This window comes from Temnothorax curvispinosus, unplaced genomic scaffold (genome assembly GCF_003070985.1).
Source record: "Temnothorax curvispinosus isolate PA1 unplaced genomic scaffold, ASM307098v1 QBEX01013717.1, whole genome shotgun sequence".
NCBI lineage: Eukaryota > Metazoa > Arthropoda > Insecta > Hymenoptera > Formicidae > Temnothorax > Temnothorax curvispinosus.
Window position 1 is genome coordinate 821,652 of NW_020223497.1, and position 25,218 is coordinate 846,869.

The 25,218-nt window shown below is 40.8% G+C and overlaps 1 protein-coding gene across 6 annotated transcripts in view; it reads left to right on the forward strand.

The window, feature by feature from the left end:
* The first annotated feature begins 12 nt into the window (after window positions 1-12).
* Window positions 13-25,218, forward strand: part of LOC112463840 (protein tipE) — a 51,731-nt gene continuing 26,525 nt past the window's right edge. For 4 of the 6 annotated variants that reach the window (XM_025030458.1, XM_025030454.1, XM_025030457.1 and 1 more), the window contains exons 1-2: window positions 13-2,554; window positions 3,308-3,641. In XM_025030458.1, coding sequence (XP_024886226.1) covers window positions 2,017-2,554; window positions 3,308-3,641 — 872 coding nt within the window. In that variant the 5' untranslated portion in view covers window positions 13-2,016. Of the gene's footprint in view, window positions 2,555-3,307; window positions 3,642-4,052; window positions 4,259-4,971; window positions 7,254-25,218 lie in introns of those variants that run through there. The other 2 variants (XM_025030461.1, XM_025030460.1) reach the window with 2 other exon arrangements.

Genomic DNA, 25,218 nt, shown 5'->3' on the forward strand with positions numbered 1-25,218 from the left:
CTCCTCGCGTAGGTGGTCGAATAGTCACGCTTGAACCCGCGATCCGCGAGGCGGACGGCACTCGCCAGGAACGCGCTGGTGCTCGTACGCGAGAGGAGGAAGAGGAAGAGAAGGCCCCGCGAAACATCTGTCCTGGTCCCCGCCCCCGGTCCGTCGCGCTTTCACTCCTTTCACAGTTCACTTCCCCTCTCGAGATCGCAGGATCATCGAGATCACCCCGTGATTCGATCGCGACGGCCGGTGAGTGTGAGTGTGTCCTATGCACCCAGGAAGGATCGACGGCGGCGGATCGATCGGGTGTACGCGACGGGGAGTCGCGTGCGGCGACAGGAATTTCAGGATCGCGACGCGACCGACGTCGATGCCAGGCATCTCTCCGCTGCGTGGCAACCAGTTGCGGAGCTGGTGTTAAACGGGACCCGTTAAGTGTTACCGCGAATGGTCCTTCGGCGCGAGAGCCAAGCTGGACGGCGACGGGTAGATCGCGGATTCGTGGCACCATCGGGATTCACCGGCGGAGGCTCACACGGGTTCTGAAAGAGTACGTCGAATACCTTTACTCTTTTTTCCGCTGGAAACAGACAGCTGGGTGGATTGATCTGGAGCGCGTGGCGGATCGTCAAGTATATACCAGCGACCGCTGTTGATTGCGGATAGACCTGGCGAGATAGTAATAGCGCAACGTCCTGGATGAAAAGCTCCTTCATTAGCGGAGACGAAATGTCGTTGACGATTTGTGGCTTCCTGTAGTATAATTTTACGATCGGTTCTAAAGCTGACGAGCAAGGTACATAGGGGAGAGTCGCGTCACGTCGACCTGCTTGTCGTATAAGTTTCACATACGCGATATCGAATTCCTTTGACTCGATATCCGTCGTTCAAATATCACAACGTGCGCCTTACCGATAAAAAAAAAATACTAAACAAAGAAACGAACGAACAGGCCTAACTTGGGATCAACAGATTAACAATTTCCAAAATAGCACGCGACTTTTCTAACGCGTGAAGCGATCGTCAGTCTCTTCTCAAAGATTTTTCATATACGTGCGCGGGGCGCGCTGCTACGCGCGCGCATTATCGAAATGCATGATTTCCTGCAAAACGGCAGTGGCTGAAAGGTCGTGATCGATCGGCTCAATTTGATAACCCGAAGGAACCTTAAAGCGTGCAAGGTCGTTATGTATAGCGATAAGGTAAAGACTTTCCACGGTTGAAAAGTCGAGGAGGAGAGTCGAGAGGAGGTGGGCTCGGCGGAGCCGAGTGGTACGTGGCCTATCTACACAAACGATGCCGAGATTTACAAGTGTCTGTTCGAGCAAGCGTCGAACTTGAAGGCGATAATCGAATTCATCGAATCCTCGCGTGATGCCGAGCCAAGGCCGTCGCGAGAAGACGTGCATGGAGCTTTGCGAAGCGCGCGGCATCGTTTGCAGGATCTTGCTTCATGATGCTCCTCGAGATTTCGGGAGGAGATCCGCGACGATCGAGCGTACATCGACGAAACAATAACGCGGCGTCGTCGATCGAGGATCTCGTATAAGCTACACCTAAAATTATATCCTAATTTTTTGTATCGAGGAGCTCATATTGTTCGATAAAATCCCCCCCGGTATACACGACGAAATTGCCTCGACGACCGTGCATCGAATTTCGAGACGAGCAAACGAGTTGGTAAACGGCCTCGCTCAATGCTTCCTAGCGAAAGACGGGATCGCGATCGAGCTCACTTGATCCCTGGTACTCTGCCGAACGAGTCGTCCACGCGGAAACCGATGATCGATGCGTACCTGCTCGACAGTTGATCCCGGAGGATCAAGGACCCCTTCCCTCCATGAACCTATAGCGCCTAACCGTATACGAAGCGATGATCGGCCAGTAGATCGCCGCGCTCGATGAATCATCGCAGAATCGAGGCATCGAGCAGCAGCCAGCACCGCCCGAAGAAGAGGAAGCCGTAGAAGGAGCCTTGGCCGCGTAGCGTCGTCTCGATCTCGGAGAGAAGCCGTCTCCCGGGTGATGCGCGGAAGCAGCTCCGAACTCCTGCTGGAGGCGAGCTGCAGCCAGTGCCAGAGCGAACACGATCGGAATCAGGGTCGGGACAGCGGCGGCGAGTACGACTTCCACGAGCGGGAGCTACGTCGTAAGCGCAAGCTGTTGGAGCTCGGGCTCGGCGCGTCGCGGCGCCGACCGCCACGGCCTACCTGCCGTCAGCGGTTTAATTTCTACGCGACATCGGCCCTGGCCTTCGTCGCTACGTCAGGCGGCGCGGCGCTCCTCTTCCTGGTGCCGCTCTACGTCGACCCGGCCATCAGCACCCTAGCGGCGGACTTCTCGCCGGAGCCGGTAATCTGCACGACCTCGCGGCGCGAGGACCTCGCCGGTCTCTTCAACTGTACGTGGAGCTCGTGCCGCGAGGGATGCACCAGTGACGTGTACAGCTGCACTCACATATACGTCACGTACACGCCGTGGAGTAACGCCAGCATGAAGAACGACACCGGCGGCAGGAACACCACCGCGAACGCCACGGCCGATCTGGGCACCGTCACTGCCGGTAGGATCACTAAGTCGCAGTCTTCCTTAGCGTTTTTCACTTTTCTTCTTGTATCTTCCACATGCACAGAAAGAAAAAGAAGTATCAAATCAACACTGGTATTATACTCATTATATATACACACGCAACAATATATAATTTTAAAACGAGATTATATTGCGTTAAACGAAGAAAATTTACTTGAATGAAGCTATTTGTATAGTTAAACGAAGTTTTCTATAGTTCAATCAAGAAGAAAAAGTTGAAAATCTTATAAGATAATTACATATGTTGTTGCGTATACACAAGTATATCAGTGTTGATTCGACACTTGTTTTTTTCTGTGTGGCTATACAATTGAGAATAATAATCGAAGTTAAAATAAATTGGACGTTAAATCAGATTGGCAAAAAAAAAAGGTTAAAGTAATGCCGTAGAGAAATAGGCAGGAAAGCACGAAGTACAATAGAAAATCCGAAAATATTAATCGCAATATGATTTCAAATATTAGAAACAACGTTGTTGAACGCGAGGTACAATTCGAGATGTAACGGACGGAATCTGTAAAATTCAAAACCACCTCTTTCTCTATATCGCTATTTGACTATAAAATAGAATGTATCGCCTGGGAAATCGAAGAGAAATTGGAATACATTCCGATTTAGTAGATCAACGTTGCGGATTGCATGCGTGCTCTCGGCGAGCATAAAAATTCCAAATCCACCACCCTCCCCGATGTTAATCTCCGCTGTAAAACATGTCTTTGTCGAGCAGTGTCCACGCCGGGGGATGTCGAGGCGGTGCTGTTGGTGAACATCAAGGGCTGCGGATATCCGCCGGCAATCGATTGCAAGAACTTCACCCGCGAGTTGGGTTACGAAGGCGCGAAGTTTCCCTGCCATTATAGCCGGGTGAATGGTAGCATAGTGATGGCAAACTATAATCGCGAGGCACAGGTCGCCATCATCATGCACTTCTTCGCGGCGCCTTTCGTAGTGACTCTCGCGACCAGCGTCGTGCTGTGTGTGATGCACTGTGACTGCAGGTGCACGCCGCCACCGCGACACCCGCCGCGCGGCATGAGAAGATCCAGGGGCAACGACCTCAGGTAATTAGTTTCGCCAAAGTACAAAGCCAGTGATACACACACACACACATACATTCGTTCGTATATACCTAGACAATTTTCTTTTTCTGACGGACGTATACGGATTGTTCATTTAGCCCTAGTAACCATATGTCCATGATACACACACGTTTTGTGCGGAATGAGTTAAAGTTTTGCCTTTGTTAGTTTGAATGTAACGTATCTAGAATAGAGTAGAGTAGAGTAGAGTTGTCACACACGGTATAAAAGTGCTTTGTTACTTTAAAGAATTGTTGAAACGCGATAACGTACGTACGCGTCGGAAATCCGGGCGCTGATATCAATCGAGTTAATAATACTCTCACGATAATGACAAGTCACACACGAAGCTGGTAAATTGGTGTTAATACAGCAATTATTGTAATATTACAGCTGCTGCATGAGTATAAAAAATCGATAACGGGTTAGAAGCGTGCCAGAAGTCGTCCGATTTAGAAGGTGTATTTGACGAGGCAAATAAACTTTCTAAACCATACGTATAAGACAATGACGACTTAACAATGATGTTACTACCATCGTACTTACCGTCGTCGTGAAACGATGCTAAACTCTTTCGGCTGCAAATACTGCCTTAGAAGGTATCTCAAAGATCATTTTTCAAGGATTGATTGGTGTTATCAATCTTCGTGTTCCGTTGTGCATAAATATTCATTTACATGATCGTGTTATCAAACTAAACAATCTTCTTAGCGTTTCTTCATTCTATTTTTATATTCAAAAATTGGCAAATAATTAATTTTTTTATTCACGTTATATATATTATTCAAAATTTATATTGCCAAGAATTTTACGAAAATGTAATCGTAATCATTTTCTTTGTCCACTGTTCTAATTAGAATCATTTACAATTTTCAAAATCAGATTTTCAGTTAATATACAGAAGAGTCTTTTCTCCTTTTATGAAAATTAATACTTGACTGTCGTAGTCTTGGAGCGCGAGAGCAAAATAAAAATAGAAAACTATCGATGATTTATTTAAACAATAAGAAGAATCATTTATCGAGTGAATTATTAAATCCGTTTTGACGCTCCTCCGCTTTCGCAATATCGTCGTTTAAATTAAATATTTATATTGGCTTGTGTTGGTTGCTAAGTTTTTCCGAGAAAGCTTGTTACTGCATGCTAATTCATTAATATTCGCTGCAAAGTGATACAGACCAACGTTTCCTCTGACTCGCTATGATTTACATGCAAAACGCTTTGCCGCAAATACTAGTGCTTTTTGAATACACGACGGAACACGGAGGCGCTGCCTTAGGAATAGAAATACACATTTATCATATTATTACAGAAAAGAGCGAATCGCAGAAACGGAAATCGGATATCGATTCATCATCTCTCTCTCGTAATCTCCACTAATTAGCTCCAAAAGGCGCATTCATCTCATTAACGATACGGAGTGCGCTGCCGAAAGCCGTGACTGCGCTCTCCGTGCAACGCAATGAACATGTAAAAAGAGATCTCTAATTATCAATCGGATGCCGTAAGTAATTCCGTGCACTCGGAATAATCGAGTTCTCTCTCACGAACGTTGATACGTTGCGTGAACAAGCATATAGAGCAAGCGCGTACCTCGCGTATAACTCGCGTGATCTATCACTTTTCCGAATGTTCTTTTTTTCCTCTCCCCTTTAATTTTTCTACTTAATTCAGTCGTTGAGCGAAACAAATCACATTTTTCTCGGTAAGATATCTATGAAAGTGCCTCGTGTAAAATCCTGTTAATGTATTACAGCAATTTTTCTAAATCATCAACAAGACTGTCTAAAGTACTTGAACGGAATATCCCGACAAAACCACTTGAAATAAAAATACCCAAAGTTGGTAGTCACGCCAGAGTTGTTAAGTATCATATTGCTTGAAATATGACTTACAAATATTGACTTGCCGTGTGTCTGTCGATCACTATTTCGCTCAACCGCTGAATTTCCGCTACCGCATGAGATTTCCCCCCCTCACACAGATCAACGCTGTATTAAGAGAAATAAAAGGGACCAGATTGTTGAACCAAGAAATCACGTGTCAAGAAGCTAATGTAATAACAGTCCGCAGAGGCAGCGAGAACAAAAAGAATTATATGTATTGTTATTTCTATAATATATACTCTCATCTCTATAATATTCTCGTCGCACACGTCGAAGAATCGCTGATGGAAATGGACTTATCGACTTTTGCGCTACGGCACTACCGAGGCGAGGGTGAGATATTAATCCACGTTCGAGCGACGGGGGCAAATGCGAGAAATAGATATGCGATTGAAGTCAGAAGTCATTTCTGCTGTTTTAAGCATCGCGATTCAACGTAACGCGGAGCCTCGAGGGCTCATTCCCTCTCCGAAAGCTACCTTGTTATCTTTCTACTTTCGACCGTTTGTCATTTCCACGACGATGGTATTAGAAGACGGAGGATCGGGGGCGAGGATGACAGCTAGCAAATGGCAGCCCCGACTGTCATACATCAGATTTGGATTAACCAGCGACCCTGGCCGTGTTGCCTTTCACTCTTTTTCTTCTCTCTCTCCTTCTCTCTTTCTCTTTCTCTCTTCGCTCCCCCTCTTTTTATATCTCTTCTTTTTCATCTTTCTTCGCAAAGTTGTTTCCTACTGAACGTATCGCGTGCGTTTTATTTTTGTTACCAGGGTTCTTCCGCTTTTATCTCGCCCAGGCCACGGGAGTTGTGTCCGCACAAATCGCTGTAATCCGTAATAATGTAATTATGTTTGCCCGGACTCTCTGGGTTCCGGGGGAATTATCTTGGTTAATCGCGTTTTATCCAAATGAAACTGAAATGTATATCATTTCCCGCAGTTCATACTTTTGCATTTTCATGACTTTCAGTGAAATTGTCGCCGTCGATTCTCGTTTCTAAGTAGTACGAGTAAAAGATAAGAGTAAAAGATAAGAGTAAAAGATAAGATCGTTATGGAATTTATATAAGGATTATATAAAGATATATAGAAAAAGAAAAGAGTATGAAATAAAAGAGTATGAAAGAGTAATAATAGTAATAAAAGAGTATGAAATAAAATATTGTGAGAAACAGTGAAGGCGTGTGGTATTCTTGAATTCTCCACCGGGTATTTTACGGGACAATTCGAAGCGACCTATTAAATCGACGATTTTGCATGTCACGCTGCTTGATCTCCGTGCAACGATATCCCTCGAAATTTGTCGTGTGTGCGGCAGAGAAAAGATGCGCGATACACGATACCGCTGTCCTGTCACTGTTGCTGGAGATCGTGTTTCGTATCAAAGAAGGGTAAAGATGAAGTACGGCAAATTCCGTTACCGTATATCCTTCTTCCTCAGAATTTCCACGGGACAGACGGATAAGCCCCGGCCGTGCTATGAAATACGAGAAATTCTTTTTGAACGCGGAAAAATTCACTCCGGTGTACTACGTTCGTGTGATATCATCATGCTAACGATTACGGCAAACTTTTCGCTCGAGAGTTTTACGGTGTATAAATTATTCGAGTTAAATGGACTTGTAATCGCGATAAAGGAACACCTCCATTTCCCGTGAAAAGGAGTCGCTTCCGCAAAAGAAAGAGAGAGAGAGAGAAAGAGAAAGGAGAGGAAGAGATAGCTTTCTCGAATCTATGTCGCGCAAAGTACGTCTTGCGAAATAATAAGAAGTATATTTGACATTTGTTTTTCTGAGAATCAGAGAGAATCGGGCTCTCTCGGAAGGAACGGGGAATTAAGGAGTAGAATACTTGGGCGTATACTCGTTAACTTTGCGACCATCCGGGATGGTATTATACATAAGCGGATGAAAGGGATAAAAAAAAAAATCCTCTCGAACTTTTAATTGAAACAGTGCTCCGAAAGAGCCGTAGCTACGTGTCAACACGTGAATGAGAGAATATCTCGGGAACTCGGTTTTACGGCGTTGCTGAAGTGTCCGTGTGGCTATTAGCGCGAGAGAATGAATGAGATTTTAAACTGGCACATCGGAGGTAACCTCTTTGAACATACCGGAGGACAGTTAGTCGAGAAGAATGCCCGCGTAAAAGTTAAGTTACCATAATTTGTGTAATCTTTCGTTGCTCGATGACGTTCATGGCTGGTTCTCCTTTCATACCTTGGAGATTGGCCAGAAACTTACAAAAGGATATACTTTTGCTGGGTTAATTTATAAGTAATTTCCATTTGTTGAATGCCTTCTTGAAAAATTGTAATTAAAGATATTGTGGAATTGCTATTTAAAAAATTGTTACTTCTTATATTTTTAGATATACGCACGGACAGATTGTTCAATTGGAATGGTCTGTGATGTAATAATGAGAAATAAATGGCAGTATTTCAGTGAATAAGAATTTCTAAGAAAGTTCGAAAATAAAATAGAAACCGATTACTTTTATGTATTCCGATTTATATTCTGTATATATCGCTAAGCTCTTTATACGATGTGATAATATTTTGACGTACATTTTACACGTAAAGTGTATACAATAATACAATAATACATTTAACAAATTGAAAGTATTAAAGCACGTTGTTTTACATTTCCCTTATTCGTGATACTTAGAATTAGACTGACATCTGCGTGAAAAGCAATTAGTGTAGAAAATTACAGTTTTATTTTTATTCCGATTATCCTGTAGGGGCAAACATTCAGGATATGGGAAGAGTAAACATTGGAATTTCCAATTATGCGCAAACTGCATGGCTTCCACCGTGGCGCGCGGTGGTTAATTTGACGTTTGAGCAATGCCGCTCCGTTACGCTTCGGACGCATGAAGTTACGGCTGCTTTATTTCGCGAATCGCCAGCGACGCGACGGGGCGAAAAACTGTCGTACAAAAAAAAATCGGCAGTGATCGAGAGAGGGATAAATAAATAAGGTAGATCGTTCACTGTCTCGCGCACACACGCAACGACGCAGTTGCCTGCAATTTGCATTTGTCCTGCATTCCGCGAGAAGCACGTGCCGCTAGCTTTACAATCCCATTAAATATTTATTTACTTAATTTGAAACGCTGATACGATTGTTTGCAATCCTCGTGTGCACGTCATTACTTCGCATCGCATATATACGTTATCAAGAACGTTGGCGTGTCTAACGGATGACTCATAATCGATGATGGTATCGAAAGGTGTGTTTTTTACCGCGTGCGGGAACGCAGAGGGGGAACGTAATCTTTCTTTTATAAAGTCGACCACAATTAACGATTTAATCAAATTACAATTTAAACCGCGAAGAGAGAGAAAATGCATTTTTATCTTGTGCAACCATCATGAGACACAAAGCGTCCTTTGCAAATCGCATTACACTGATTTCTCGTGATATATCACGATTACTCTTTTATTTCGACACAACTTGTGAAAGCTTTATTTATTTATTTTTCTCATAACTGACATTTCATTGCCGCAATAATTACTGTACGTTGCATAACTCTTCGGGCAATCGGTTACCGCAATCGGTTATAAACGCGTATACGCGTAACTCACACACGCGATGGAACCGCACATGCAGTTACGCACGATTTTACAGCCCGTGTACGATCAGACGGAGCTTAAGGGCGCCTGACTTTACCGGAGCGCACGCAAAATACAGTTGCAATACCGGTGCTTAATTGCTTCGTGTTGCACAGCGCGTATATAACTGCCTCCAACTCCACCTCCAATGTGGAGGCGCTTGCGGTAGCGGCGATACATCGAAGGAAGATTAACTCCGCAGGGATTAACGTGCAACGGGTTTAACCAGATGGAGAAGGATAACGGAAACTAAAAGGCATATTAATCGTGGGAAAACCGGCATTTCCGAGATGCCGTTCAAATTCTCCGAAATTTAGCGTTACCGCGCTTTGAAATAAGCTCGGTTGACTAAGAATTAAATAGTACTCTCATTCGATACGTTTTAATTGCAGGCCAAATGTAATCAAAGTGATTAAAATAAAATTTCTCTCAGGAATTGAAAGAAAAAAAATTCTTAGATGAAGCAGAAATTTATGATGTCACAGTAATATGTGAGAAAAAATTTTGAATTATATAAGAAGAAAATATAAGTATCTTGATGCGTATATATAATTCGCGTTTACATCATCGCAATGCGACATAAAATTTAATAGACCTTAATTTTCTAACTAACTGTTTTATTTAACGTTATGAAGATCAACGTGACGGAACATTATGTGTTTCCATGGCACTTTCCTCCACATTGTTATCTGTACTAATATTTTGTTCATCAACCAAGTTACGCGCAAGTGACTTTTCAGAAGAGGGACGGAGGGCAGAACTTCCTGAGAAATTATTCGATTACCGCGGCGGCAACAATCCTTTACACTATCCGCCGCTATTACAACGGACGACCTATTCGGGATCCCTGCGATTATTGACTATTTATTCAATCTTGCGCTCGTGTTCGACGCGTTTATTCCCACCTCGCGGAGAATTACGGTTTCGATTAAACTAAATCAGTTCGCGACGCGCCGAGGTCGCGCGTTACACACACATACCAATACGTCCTTTTACATGCTCATACGCACGTACGCCACACGATCTTACACGATATCGCACACATCTACCACGTAGTGGCAGGCGCCACTGCTCGGTACGATCGGTGTGGAAGTGGTTATCTAGCTCGCCATTAGGCACGATTGTAGTTTAATTGCTTTTGACGTACGTTCCGGCCGTGTAGCGCCACTCCAGCCCTTTTAAAAGTAAACTCGAATCTCCACGGCATCTCAACGCGAGCGGAATCGGCGAGAAATATTATCAAAGGCTTTTATGAGATTTTGCCCTTAATTAAGATTAAAAGAGTCGACTCTAACAGAGGGACTGGAAGTAAGATTAATGTCTTCGACACTGAAGAGCAAAGTTGAAAATATTTTTATGGCCATCGCGATAATGATTCCCTTTCACGAGTTTTGGTAATTAAAATGAAGACTAATCGCATTTTTATCGCTACATTTATCTCCGAACGGAGTTATTATTTGAACAAAATTGTGAAAAGTTCTATATATGGAAATATTGCGCATTATATATAATATATATTGTGACCAAAGGGTTGAAGTTAAGAGGTAAAGTTGAGGTCGCAGACCCTCCTCGGTAATATCTTTTTAAAAAATTTTGGACATTCATAACTTAGCGGTTCTGAAAAATTATCCATTGAACTTCTGGCGCCGATTTCCTCCCCCTTCAAAATTATTCGAAACGGTGTCAACGTTGTTGTTGTTTACACTTCGCGATATCCCACTGAAAGCTTGCTACCGTCTGCCGCGTGATGAGGAAAAGTTGCTGGAAACAATATAAAGAATGGAATGCAGGTCATGGCGCGTCTCTTTGTAGTGCATTTCACGTATATGACTTTGGTGAGCAAGATTGACTTTCCACGCAAAGAATTTGCCTTTCATTATCCGCGCCTCGATTATTTATGACAGCCATGTGAAACGCCCGAGATCAAAATCAATTAAAAATGTGTGAACTATGTTCGACGACAGGGCGTATACGGGGACAACAGTGCAATCGATAGCGCGAATTTTTCTGGCAACGCAACTTAAAATCGATAGCGATGTAACTACGCAACGAAACCATACGTGACATATATAATAATCATTGACGGCGTATATTCTGCGAATATACCGCTATCTTCACTTAAACTGCGGTTATTCATCGGCGTTGACGTTAATCACCACCAATTGACAACGTTTCTATGAAGAGCTATATACCCACGTACTAAAGAGCTTTGATTTCAATCGAGTTGTGTTGCTTCAATTCCGTTACATTCCTTTCGCCTGCATTGGTAACTTTTGTCCTACATTTTATACAAATGCCACCGCAGAGTGAGGTGTATATGTATAGGTAAATAACTATTGAAACGTGTTCGAAAATCCGAAAACGGAATTTTAGAGGGCCGTTGAGCCTTATTCGCGTTCGAGTACCGTCGAGACCACATTTCAGAGCACCCTCGTGTTTCTATAAATTGTAACATTATTACAGCAGGGTTCGCGTATAGCTGTGATAATATTCCAATTTATGCCAGTCGTCAACTTTGTCGAGCCGCGGCAAAACGATCCCAAATTGGTCGATCCGCATTTTCTGCAATGGGACACGATGATCGACGATTCAGTATTTATTCAGGCACGTTAGATGTAGGTATATCGAGCTTGCGCGCGAGTCGGTAAATCTTTGCCCATTGGCCGGGCGTAAAAACGATCCTAATAACGTTTATCACGTCCCCTCGGGTAAGTTATGCACGAAGTGTAGAGCGTTGAATCGAGTTCCCAAGCGGTCCGGGGAAACAGATGGCGAAACACCGCTCATCGATCGTGTCCCTTGTCGTCTTGCTGCCAGTTCCCAGTGAAGGGCAGTCACGAGATACGGCGAAAAGTATTTCAAATATGGGATTCATGCATTCACCAGGATAAGTCAGTATTTTCCTCCTCTTTCGCCAACACTGTCAACAAACTATTTTGATTTGATAATTTATTTTCTTCGTGCGTTCATCGTTGGATTCATATTCTAATTTCTGTCATGCATCCTGAGTGAAATAATAATTTTGTCACGTGTACGATGACGAATTACATATGAAATATGTGTATGACTAAAAAATGCGCGTTGAATTTTAATATTGTTGCGTATTATACGTGAACTAAACATAAAAGGATACTCTAATACTGAGAGAAACGGTCAATATAGTACGGTGTTCCATTTTTTAATTCAAAAGAATAATTCCAGATTATTTAAATTAAATTTAAATAGCTTAGAAGGAAAGTAAACAAGGTAGATTGTTGCCAAAATTTTTTAAGAACGCCTTTCTCGTTAATTTTTTTATATTTATCTACTTTGTTCATTTTTCAGAACTAATCAACTTGCGGCAAGACCTATATCAACTTTGTTTTAAAGTTATCTTTCGGTAATAAAAATAATTCAATGTGCAATTACGGAAATATGGCTTGTTACAACTTGTATTTTAAATTTTGCGGCACGTAAGTGATAAATTAGATTTTCTCGAGTAAGAAGTTGGGTGCAAGTATGTACTTGAATGAAGTATGCGAGTTAAGATGGAGGGTCGGTCTCCCTGGAAATCGAATGAAGCAATTCCAACGAAATCGTTTCAGAGAACCACTAAGCTCGGCTTGCAGTGTGCAAGCGAATTTCTGTTAGATCTTCGAAATTATGTATCTGGAAATGCCGATATGGATCAGCGAGAGAACGTACGGGGCATTATTCATCGCTTGAGAGATTGTATACTACAGGATAGATAATATAAATTTATAGAATGCAATCGCATTCTTCTTTTCTTTCTCTTTCCTGTATTGTTAGTGGGTGTAACGTTTAATTAATTTATTTTATGCTGTTTATCTTATTTATTTATTATTTATTTATTTCACCTTTTGCAAATCTGCCAATATTTCCACAACAAGTAAATTTATCCTAACGCTTAATATCGCGATTGCTTCAGGCGAATATAGGTGTGCATACTGCATGTGTGTAATACGTGTCGTAACAGGTCACTTAGGAGTATTATATCGATCCGCTGCGTTTCGCTGGGGGAAGGACAACGGGGGAAAAAAAGCGACTAAACACTGCGAGGGCTTGCAAAACGGGGCGAGAAAAATCCGTGACCGATGCAAGGTGGTCGGTCGAGAAGAATGCAGCTCGGCAAGGACATTGTGGTGGTAGTGTAATAAAAAGAGAGATCGTAAGTTTCTTGCGGCATTTCTTTCGTCGCCATTCTTCGGCTCGAAGGACGGCTGGCGTGGGCGTTGGAAATGCACTCCGCTCTATTCGTTCTCGGTATTGGCCAATACTCACTGTTTTGCCGTCTTATCACCTTTATTTTCGTTGTATACCCAGCGAGGAATTATCAGTTGGTTGTTTTTTTTATTCTCTATGAGCGCGATCTGTGAAGACTATAACGATAGAATGTAAAATAAATATTGAAGAAAGATTCACTTTTTGCATATATTTTTCGCGCCTGTGAAAATAAAAAGTCTATTACATAACAGGGAGAACTATTTTTGCAAATAACATTTGCACGCGAAGTAGCGAATATTTATTCAGTCTTTTGCAAAATTTCTCAAAATCTGTTTTTCCCGCGAAGACGTTTCACATTTCCACATTTTCACAGCAAAAAACAGTTTTTGTAATGGGCATCATTGTTGTGGCTGCTTTTTTTCTCCCGTCCGTAGTCGAGCGTCAGAAATATACTTGCCTGACAGCTACAAGTTGCTGCTGGGGAATTCGCGGTGGCATCCAGACTACTGGACACAAGCGACTTGTTGTGCTTCTCGGAAAAGCTCTCCCTTGGGCGCGCAACAAAAAACGTGGGCAGCGCGGCGTGCCAGCACTTTAATATAAAGATTCCGCTTTCGCGACATGAAGAAAATGAGGGTCCAGTTACAGCGGCTAACGAGGAGAATTTAGTATCCCATGATAAATACCTAAATTCAATTAATTAAACTAATATTATTTCTCCGCTCCCGACCCCGCCCGCGGCGCAAACCGATGCTGCGGTCATATAGTAAAATCGAGGTAAAATTCACCAACGTTTTCCAAGCGAATCGCCGCGCCGCTTAAGCCGCGGTGAAATTAAATTTCTTGGTTTGTTTTTACGGCGGGAACAGTACGAGTTGTGTGTGCCAGATGGGACGGCTTTACGTCGATTTGACGCCGCGGGATTTAAAGAAGAGCGAGCCTTTTATTTGATAAAAAAAAAAAACCGAAAGCGCTTTAGAATACGCTATTCCATAGTTTTGTCCTCGCTGCCAATTTATCCTTCGGGCGCGGCGAAACGGATTATGATATTAAATTATAAAGAGGAGTGGAGAAACTGGAAATATTTGATAGCGGATCTCCGAGTACTCACTATCAATTTTCGGAAAAGGTATCCTGTGATCTTTTTCTCGTGAAAATACTGAAAGAATCATATAGATGCATTTTAGTTCAGATATTTCGATGTCTCTAAAAATATATGACTGTGACAGAAGTACGAGCGTCTATATGGATGAAAAATTTTTTTTTAAATGATAACGTAGCGAGAGAATTTTGTCGAGAAAAATTACATTTGAATCAACTATCTCATCCATCTTTCAAAGGTTCAATTTCATATACGTTTCGGTGATGTAATTACGTGCTATATAACACCGCATCGTATAAAAGTTTTCTATTTTTCTTAAAGCACACATCTCAACGTCTCAAGATTTTTCTTCTTCCAATTTTTTCTTCCTAAACCGTATATGAACATCATTACGAATTAATTTATGCAACTTTAGATGTAGAAGGAGATACAACTTTGCTGCGTTTAATATGCTAATTCGATTGTCCTTAATTATTGAAATTTCTCTGATCTGGAATAGATATACGTTCAAAGAGAATGAAGAACAGTTCGGAACTTCGGGAAATTCTTGCGACTGCCTCAGGCTAAACTGGAAACTAGTTTCCATCGGATCATCAATGATTTCGCCGTCGTTGGCACTATGCGCCTCGCGCTATTAATTTTTGATCGCGTTTCCGACGGTACGCCGCACTCGCCGGTGTGGAACATCATGTCGTTTTTCGCTCGAAACGTTTCACTCGACAAACGCAGATAATTGAGAATAATTGTTAAAAATCTGCAAGCGACATTACATCGATGTTGCATAATCGCAATTTGCCGTGCAAGATTTTATTGAAACTATTACGTAACAATAAAATTGTTATTGCGTCAAAAGCGATATTAATTTGTTTCTTACATAAATATTAATTCACTTTAACATTTTATTTTAATAAATAAACAAGTACGTATTTATTTAAAATATTATAAAGCGTATAAATCTATATTTGATTTTATTTTATTTTAATTGCTTTTCCGCGTGCCCTGTTTTATATAACTTGATACCTGATATACGCTGTCATTTCACGAATTGCGTTGCTTCTCGAAGCTCACATTCCACTCTGTCGAATTGCCCACGCACACGTTTATATTAAATTCCCCGATATATTATCGTGTGCACCGTCTCTCTCATCTTCGTAACGGCGAAATTATATGCGAGGCAAGTATTCCGGCGGTTCGGGCTGACATCCGCGGCAAATTAGTGCTTAAAAGCGACTGACTGAAACTCGAGTTCATATCATCTTCCGAATACCACACCGACCAGGTTTGAATGAACAGCGACACTGACAGCACGCTGATTTGGCCCGGATCTAAAGGCTCGTTTATTAACGTCCATTGCAGGTCATTGCGAATTAATTTAGTGACCCTACGATTCGCATTGCGATCCCTCGACATCGATACGTTCGGTATTATAAGTGCTTAATAATCGATTTAAAAAAAAAATTAATTGATTTAATTATCACATTTATCTCTCTTTAATTTCGTTCGCAGAATAAAAAGTAAAATTGTACTCGCATATTTTCTCTTTCATTTGGACGAACTCTTTGCGGAAAACGACTCGACTACGCTTACGAGTCGTAGTTCGGCTTGTTGTTCACCAGCCGCAACCCGGAAAAACGTTTGCGCAAGTAAAAGTTAGCGGTCTCGTTCGTATAAGCTTGCACACGTGTATTTATACCCGCGTAAACTTCGATCAGAAGCGTGATTCACTCACGCGGAGGTCGCCTTCCGGAAATACTTTCCAACTGTTTCTTTCCATTGACATAGGACCGTGTACGCACCTTCGATTTTTCCGGTTGTTGGTTAATTCAAGAGCTTGGAGCTTACGTTTGTGACGCGATAAGCTACAACGCCGGCGAGCGTCGCGCGCCGCAATACAGCACGCCGTGCATAGTCCCATCGCGGAAGCTAAGCAACCATAAGCTGTTTGATATACGCGAATCGCAAATAATACGATCGAAACAGCCCTCGTCTGTGAGGGAAAATTACTCGCCATAGCGTTTCCATTAGCAGCCAGCTGGTATAGACTTAATTTCATTAAGTATTCCAATTCGTCGAATTAAGGCGGGTTGCGTTATTACAAATTAATAACGTTCGTAATTTTTCTCCTAATTTAATTATATAGGACGCTTGTGCGCGCGCGCGATATTGCGCAGCGCGGTAATTAATTTTTACACGATGCTTTTATAAAAGTGATATTAAATTTCCATCATATAGATTATAGAATATAGACGTACAAAGCGTCGAAAGCGTCGAAAACGCTCGGCTTTAAATTATAATTAATTCTTCCTATCGCGAGTTTTCCGATTAATTATTTCCATCGAATCCGAGCTAGTACACTTTAAAATTTACCGCACATAGCATACACATAGGTGTATCGCCGCGCGCGAGCATGCGAATCGATTTCCGCACAGTGATGTATCGCCATGGCAATGAAAGCTGAACGAGTCTTTGATAAGGTAAATAAAGTTATGACGAAATCGATAAAGTTCGCCGAGGGAACTTCCATACGTCCGCGTAATAACACGTCCGTGATATCGCGTCCGACTTTAATTAATTCCGCGTGAAATTTCAAGAAAGACCTTCTTCGCTCATAGACACTCTTCAACTTATGTTCCACCAGTTGTAATGGGAGTTGTAAGATTCTCACGGTCCTACCCGCCAGAATATCCAACGATTATTCTGTCTCGTCGAACGTGAGATAATAACTGTTTCACGTCGCGCAGCGGTGACGTCTGACAAAAGGCGAGAATTTAACGGAGGTCGAGTGTGCTCCGAGGATGGAGATTGATCTCGTCGACGAGATAAACTTGAATCAGCAACCGAACGTCGTCTCTCTCGCCATCGATTGTTATTAGCTAAAAGTTCCTGGACGCATTCCAACTCGGAATCAGCTTCATTTGATCGCCAACTTCTTGCTGTATTTCCGAGATCGCTCATGAGCCACTTTTACGAAAATATATAATTGCCTTCAGTTTTTTTCGCTCTTAAGGGGATCCTAAAGTGAAGGCTGAACTTCCTCGACGTCGGTAATGTCAACATTTCTAATTCTGTTTTCTTGTCATATATCTATATCTGTCCTTGTTTAACGAGAGGCATCTGTCTTTGTTCGATTACTGCGCCATCTCTTGCCACACGCAATATTGCTTATCCTGTCAACCTGAATGTGCTTTTGCACATATAAAAGTTATATAAAGTAATCTTTTTTTCTAGGTTTTCAATCTTAGATCTAATTGCACGATATTGTTCTTAAATGTTGTCCCTAGGTCATGCCGGTCTAATTTTGTGGATATTTATCGTGGAATTTTTGTACAAAGCAAATATTGTCGTCACGTATACCAAAAATTAACAAAAATATTAATTTTTTTTCGTTTTCGATATAAATTTGACCACCATGACCTAGATTTTGATGCGTACTTTAATTCTAGACAAGAATTTTGCATTTCTATAAAGTCAATTAAAAGATTAGTGCTAAGAAAAAAAGCCGGTATTACAGACGGCTTTAGGATCCCCTTAAGTCGGGTCAATATAGAGTGCTTTGCTCATTTATAAAATGGGGATCGCAATATGTTTTTTTTTATACAAAAATAAATTTAAATGTAATGATACAATTTCATTAAAATGAAGATTGAATCTTGTCGAAACAAATCGTACTTTAGAACTGCAGTTTATGCTATTTAACAGAGAATTATAAAAGATACTTCTTGTATCCCGCTTTTTCCGTATTAGACAACTCATATAGCGAGACCTTTACATTTTTGTTTGTAATTCTGCACTTAATCCACATTCAGCTATTTTATGGCACGAGCTCCAACGGACATTTTATTATTTAACACGGAAGATTACAGAGCTTCAGCTAATTAAACTTTTATTGCAACAAGTTAAACTTTTCCGAGACAATTAGCACAAACTATTAAGACGGTTAAAAATTGAAAAAACAGCTGCAAATTTTATCCCAAGTGCAATTCTATATTATTAATGTACGCGATTGCTCCGGATTGTTTTATTCCACAAGAGAGATGGGTCAACAACAGAACGATTGGATATGCAGATCCAATTATTTCATAAATATGCTATAAAGCTACACACGCTGTAAATCGCCCCTTTGAGGATGACATGGATATAAACCCGAGAGTGGCGACCTTTGTATACCCACTCTCGCATTAAGTCAACGTATATCGTACACACGTTGTTACGCATCGGTGCTCATATCTGAGGATACGTAATAAGTAATTAACTTGCGCAGGACTGCCCTCCTAATGCGCGGATACAACCGATACGCGGAAATCGGGCTTCAAAACTCTATAATCGGATCCAAAGTTTCTCCCGCACAGGCTCGTCTTGTAACCACTTCTGCATTCGTGGTAAACTAAACTGAGTCTGAAACTAAGCGACTTAGAACTTACTTGGAAAACTTCTATTCCATTACGTAATCACGATATAGCCGCCATGATGTGCATATATTCTCGCTGTCATTCTCGAACATGAGTCCACGCGATTCTCAGTAGAATTGTGGCGGAATTCTCGCGGAAAATTTTGTCGCGAGCTTTCCGAGGGAGTTCGTTTCAAGGAAATCTCGTTAAATTGGTGTAACAACAAGTTTGCTTCTAATTTCACATGGTAATCTTTGAAGAAGCCTTGAAGAAGCTATTATAAAGGAGCTGCTGAAACGGTTGAAAAATACTGTCAAATAAAAAACAAATATGTTAACAAATATCTCAAAGAAAATAATGTATTAATGTGTTTGTCATATTGATTGTAATTGAAAAGTCTGCATTTAAATTAAACAAGTTATAGCTTCGAACCTGACATTGCGGGAAAAGTGTCGCGCCGTCTTACAAAAATATTTTTATAACATTTATTATTCTATATTATTAGATGATGATAAAAGCGCACCTCTTAAGTTCTGTTATAACTCACGTTGTACACCGCGTTTAAACCCGTCATAGCATTCGCGAAATAGTAGTTTTCTAAGAAAATGATGTTATCAGAAAATGTAAGGAAGTCAATTATATTTATACAGAGCACGCGCGGAATATTTTCTCCTACCTCGAGTGTACTTTCCCGATAGGAATCTCTTAATGTCCGTTTAAACAATAACTTGTAAAATAAGCTTACGTTTCTTTGCGACCTTTTTCGCATGCTGGATGGCACGGGCAAGTTTCCCGGACCGAAATTTTATCGGGTTCCAACGCTGTCGAGAGAAACGGGCTTCCGTCGCGGAAGTGGCTTATCCGTAAAGGAAACAGGCTCCCTTTACGAATAAGAGCACTTGCTGTGATTTCCACGGTCACTCCCTATCTCGAGGAGGACGCCGTAAAACGACATTACGTGATCACATATATGTGATCCCATGTACGTGTATGTATATATATATATATTGTATATGTGTATGTATATGTGGGTTTGCGGATATATGTTGATATGAACTTTTTTCATATTTGGTGTGGGGAGCTCGCCCCCAAAGTTTGTCTCCTTATTTTAGTTACACTCTGTGTATATACACACACACACATACATATACACACACACGCACAGGGTGTAACTAAAATAAGGAGACAAACTTCGGGGGCGAGTTCCCCACACCAAACATGAAAAAAATTCATATCAACATATATCCGCATATATATATATATATATAATATATATATAATATATTTATACATGTGATGTTCGTGTGTGAAGAACGCGAGCGAGAGGCGGCTCACGTAATGGCGATACGATGTTTTAAGGGATATAGGTCAGGGATTCGCGGGATTCTGCACGTGAATGCTTCGGCGGTGTTGTTCTATATCAGCGGTTAACCTGAATTTCGTAACGGCCAACATCCGTCCAGAACAAAGCCTGGCGATTCGGTTACGAGTACCTGAAGAACGGAACGGCACACAATTTTTCCACCGCGAATAATTGGAAATGTGATTAGCTCGACGGCCGCTGCGAAAAGGCTCGTGGCGATGCGCTAAAGTTAATTAACGTGCAAATCTTAAAGTTTACACTCGACATTAAAATGTCAACGTTACGCCACGTAGGAACTTTTTTTTACTGCGAACGTGTTCGTGAAAATATGAGACTATAGAATGTGCCGCGCACTCTTTTTGCGTACGCAGCAGAAACTACATTTATGAATTAAAAATGATAATTACACGAGCGCAATTTTACATAAATGTGAACATTCATTTTATCTCTATCTAAAGAATGCTATTAAAATTTTAAAATATAATTAAAATAATTAATAAAATATTATTAAGAGATTTTTTCATTCCTATATCCTCTAGCTTTACTAATTTTCATTCGCATTCTGTTAACTGGTGCGCTTGTAATATTATTTGACGTCTTTTCAAAAATCGCTCTCGGCAAAATTTAAGTTATCGCACGAGCGAAGTTTTATATTTGCATAATTTCATGTTGCTTTATAAAATTTATTCTAGAGCGCCGTCGATACGGCGCTTTATGCAAAATATCTCACCGATTAGCGCAACGTCGCCCGCAATGTTTTAATCGCGTGTTAAACTGATAACCTGGCAGCTGATGCAATCGATTAATTCACGATGAATTTTTTAATGAACGATTAATTTTTGATCTTGCGTTCGCGAAAAACAATTAATAATCGACAGCTTTCCCCGAGGTTATCCTACTTTCCACACGATCGTTATATTCGGCAAAATACAGTAACGTTCTAAGTTCTAATACTTAATTAATATAATTAATACTTAATTAGTATATAAAAATAAAGTATAAAAATAAATTTTGAAAGAAGTGAGCTTACAGAGACACACGTGCTTAGAATAAAATAGGTAATCCCGTAAACTTTTAAAAGTAGACAAGAAGCATAATAACATGTGACTGTATATATGTACCGCGGGCAACATATAAATCTAAATTGAATCTGCCGCTGAAAGACATTTCGGAGGGTCTGTTATCAATTTTGTGAAATCTCCGCGGACAAAATCTGTCAAAGAAATATCCGGTGGTGCCAGGGATTGCCCCAGTTTTTCTCCAAAGAGTATTAATATATCGAGAAAAAGAGAGAGCACTGTTAAATTCATAGGGTTAAATTAAACTCAATTTTGAGTAATTTTTAACTATTCCATAGGTCGCCACTGCTCCTACTCAATATGTAGTTAATTTAACTAAAACAATGTTAATTTGATTAAACCAATGGAGTTAAAATAATCCTATTTTGTTTCAAACTAATAAATTGTGACGCACATGGTAGTTAAAAATAACAAAATAAATCTAACTCATATTGGTTTAAATTTCATCCTCTAACCTTTAACAGTGAGGGAGAGAGGAACTTTCACCTCTAACTTTTTTTCAGGATATAAGCACACGGCATCATCGACCGCCGTGTCGCTTCCACTATGTCCAGCCATTTTCCAACATATATATATACGACAAGGCTGGCATTGACCGCGCGCAATCTTTCCAGCACATTACGTTAAGCTTCGGGAACCTTTCCTGAACGGATTTGGAGTCGATCCTATTTATGCTGCGACAGCGACGAATCTATTCGGAGACTAATGAAGCTTAAGCTTTCCGTCCCCGTTGGTCACAAGAGAGCTCCGCAAATAATTCAGTCCTTTCTCAGCTTGTGTTCTAATAATAGAGAACAACAAATGCATAATTTTTATAGAATCAATTTCCGAAGTCCAATTTTTGATACGTACAAAATACTGCAATTATTTAACAGACTTGATAATAATCGATATATACGTTAAATATATATATATATATATATATATATATATATATATAGCAGTATTTTAAAAAAACTAATCTTAAGAAAAAAGAGAGGAAGAAAATATAATCATAACACTACTGCCATTTTGTTCTCGTAAAATAAATTTTTTACAGAACCACTTATTATCAATTTCTTAAAATTAAGTAACATTTTTTAAGATTGTACGGTAGATTCTGTAATGACGACAATATCTTTTTGTTCAGTTATACGCTAAAAGTTTGCACAAATGACTGTTTTTAGGCCAAAAAACTCACCGTCTGTTCTCGACAACGGACAAACATCAAAATTCTGTTCAGGTTCACTCGAGATTACTTCCTTTGAAAATTTGAAGCCACGCCTTCGAACGGTGGTGAATAGATATGACGACTTTGTACGTGATTTCGGAGAATGCGCGCAAAGAATTCTCGGTTCCTTCGTACATTTGTTATCGCTCTTCTGCATCCAGATGTGTCAAAAAGCCACTTCGGCATTCACTTGAACGAATGTCGCGTTACTATATGCGATATCATGGTTGAGTTGACAATTGAAACGTAAAAATGTGCCCATTGTCCCTCTATTTGTACATGAGACACGTCTCATTTTTATCTTTTGAACTGCGCCCTTACTATTTCCGCGAAAGACGCGGCGAAGTGACTTGTCGTCTCAGTCTTGATTTTGAAACTCTAAATATGTCTTCAAAATAGCACTATAAAAAAAAAGAAGATAACTGTTGGCACTGGTTGGTATATATCCTTTCGCGGGTTTAAAAGTTAAGTATATTGAATTTCTGGCGTTGGCTTTCCTCGTAATTTTACCTTCTCAACGAAAAGGAAGAAAGTGCCCGGGAGCGCCTTTTATGATATTGCATTAGCGTAATTTTGCATGTAGTAAGAAAAGGTCGCATTATGGTAGGCGGTATAAAGCTTTTGCGTAGGCAGCGGTATACGTACTTGCGGATCCGTTGAATATTTACGAGTGGTCCGTGTAAAAAAATAGGGAGCACATCAAAGATCGCTGTCAGCGACGTCCCACGCACGCGGAATAAAACAGGCCGGGCTATATTGCAACGCGATCCCGAATCCCCGTCTCATAATTCTTTGAGTACGGAGTTGACACCGGCGGACGGTGTCACGTGCGAAGATGGATCGAAACGAGACATGAGTAAGGCACACGACGCCGTTAGGATTATTTTTAGCTCTGATTATGCGTAATAAATCTCAAGCCCTCCTGCCGATTTATGTGATCAAACTTAATCCAAGTATATACACGGTATTTTACCGGTTGTAAAAAAAATAGTTTTGCATATAAAATAAACGAGTATGAAACCGTCGAGTCAAAATTTAAAGGATATAGGAATATACTCGCGCTTTAATATAAAAAAAGGCATTTGCAATAAAATTCAAGATAAGAAATTAAAGACGAGTTTCTATAAAAGGATTGCGAGTATAAAGAAATAAAGATATGCGATAAATATCACCAATAAAACAGTAATTATAGATCATCACCGCATGCTTTCGTAAAAATTTCCTTTACGTGCGTCATTCTTCCGTTATCGGTAAATAATGCGGTGACAATAACGCGATTTAACGTTCCTGTTCTCACGAATTTCGTGTGTTTCTGAACACCGTATATGTGTACGCGTTCGTGCGTGCTCTGGTTAGCGTGACACTAACGAATTTACGTCGGGGCTGAAAGCTTTACACCGAACTCCCTTGATTATCACATGCGTGCCTCGATTGCCATGATTACATTTACGAAGGTCGTCAGTACATTCCCGTTTGATACAATCGCGATTGTTTGTCAAATTGTAATAAATAATGACGTATGAATTACTAAATTATGCATTATTAAATTACAATAAATGATACATGGTTTAAATCATATGCGCACGTCAAACCGTAACTGCAACATTTGTTATTGCATTGATTACAATTTAACGCTGTTATGAATAGTGCAATTTAACTCGTCGATTAAATTATATCGGGCATAATTATAAACTGTACTGCCATACTGCGGGGTATGGCGATCTAAACTATATGTATCCAGCTTATCTTAATCTATTGGATTTTTGGCAAGGGCTCTGAAAAGGCGGTCGCTTAATCTAATGGAATCCATATTTATAGCCTAAAGCGGTTCGTACGAGCTTGCGGGTCGAGGATTATTATAGTAACGATAACAACAAAGCGGTGTATAAAAACGTGCTTACTTAGATTTCCATTTAATATCCGTCATATATTTTCTCTTTAGATTAAAATTTTTCAAACGGTTTACTCAAAGAAGTACAACAAAACGTTAATCTCGATTAATTAAGTACACTATATCTAAACGATATATCTAAATCTTACTTTAAGAAATAGAGAGAAGTTTGTAAAGGGCTTATTAAAATTCAGTTACTTTGCATTGCGGCACTATTTAGTAAAGATCAAGGTAAATGATTGAACAATACGGTCTCTCTCTCTGTAATATGTATGACTTGCCGCTGAGTAATACCACTGTACCACCCAACGGCACAATTATCTCAACTCCCATTCTCCCCGGTAACGTCGGTTAAGAATTAGTTTGCCTAAAAGCGAGCACGTATAATGTCGTCGTATTTCGAGCAAAACGTCGTCCTCGACCTTGTCAACTCCAGGTACCCCGCGTCAGTCCCCTGCTGATCGCTGACGGCGAAGTCCTTATTATTAAACGCCGTGCAGTCAGCGGCTCAAATTTCGAACTTCAATCGTGCATGTCAGCCGAAGCGCGGCCCTAAAATTTATGTTCCACGAACATATCGCGGACGCTCGTAATCATAACTTTGCGTCCCGCGGGAGTCGCGCGCGCGTGGCTAAGGGCGCGTATCCGTCGTCTCTTCAGCTGTCACGCAACGGCTTGTAACATTGATTGACATTCTGAAAAGGTCACACTCGTTGGTCATGGTCGGGTTCGCGTATGCTGATGGCGCGCGCGCGCACGAGAGAGAGAGAGAGAGAGAGAGAGAGAGAGAGAGAGAGA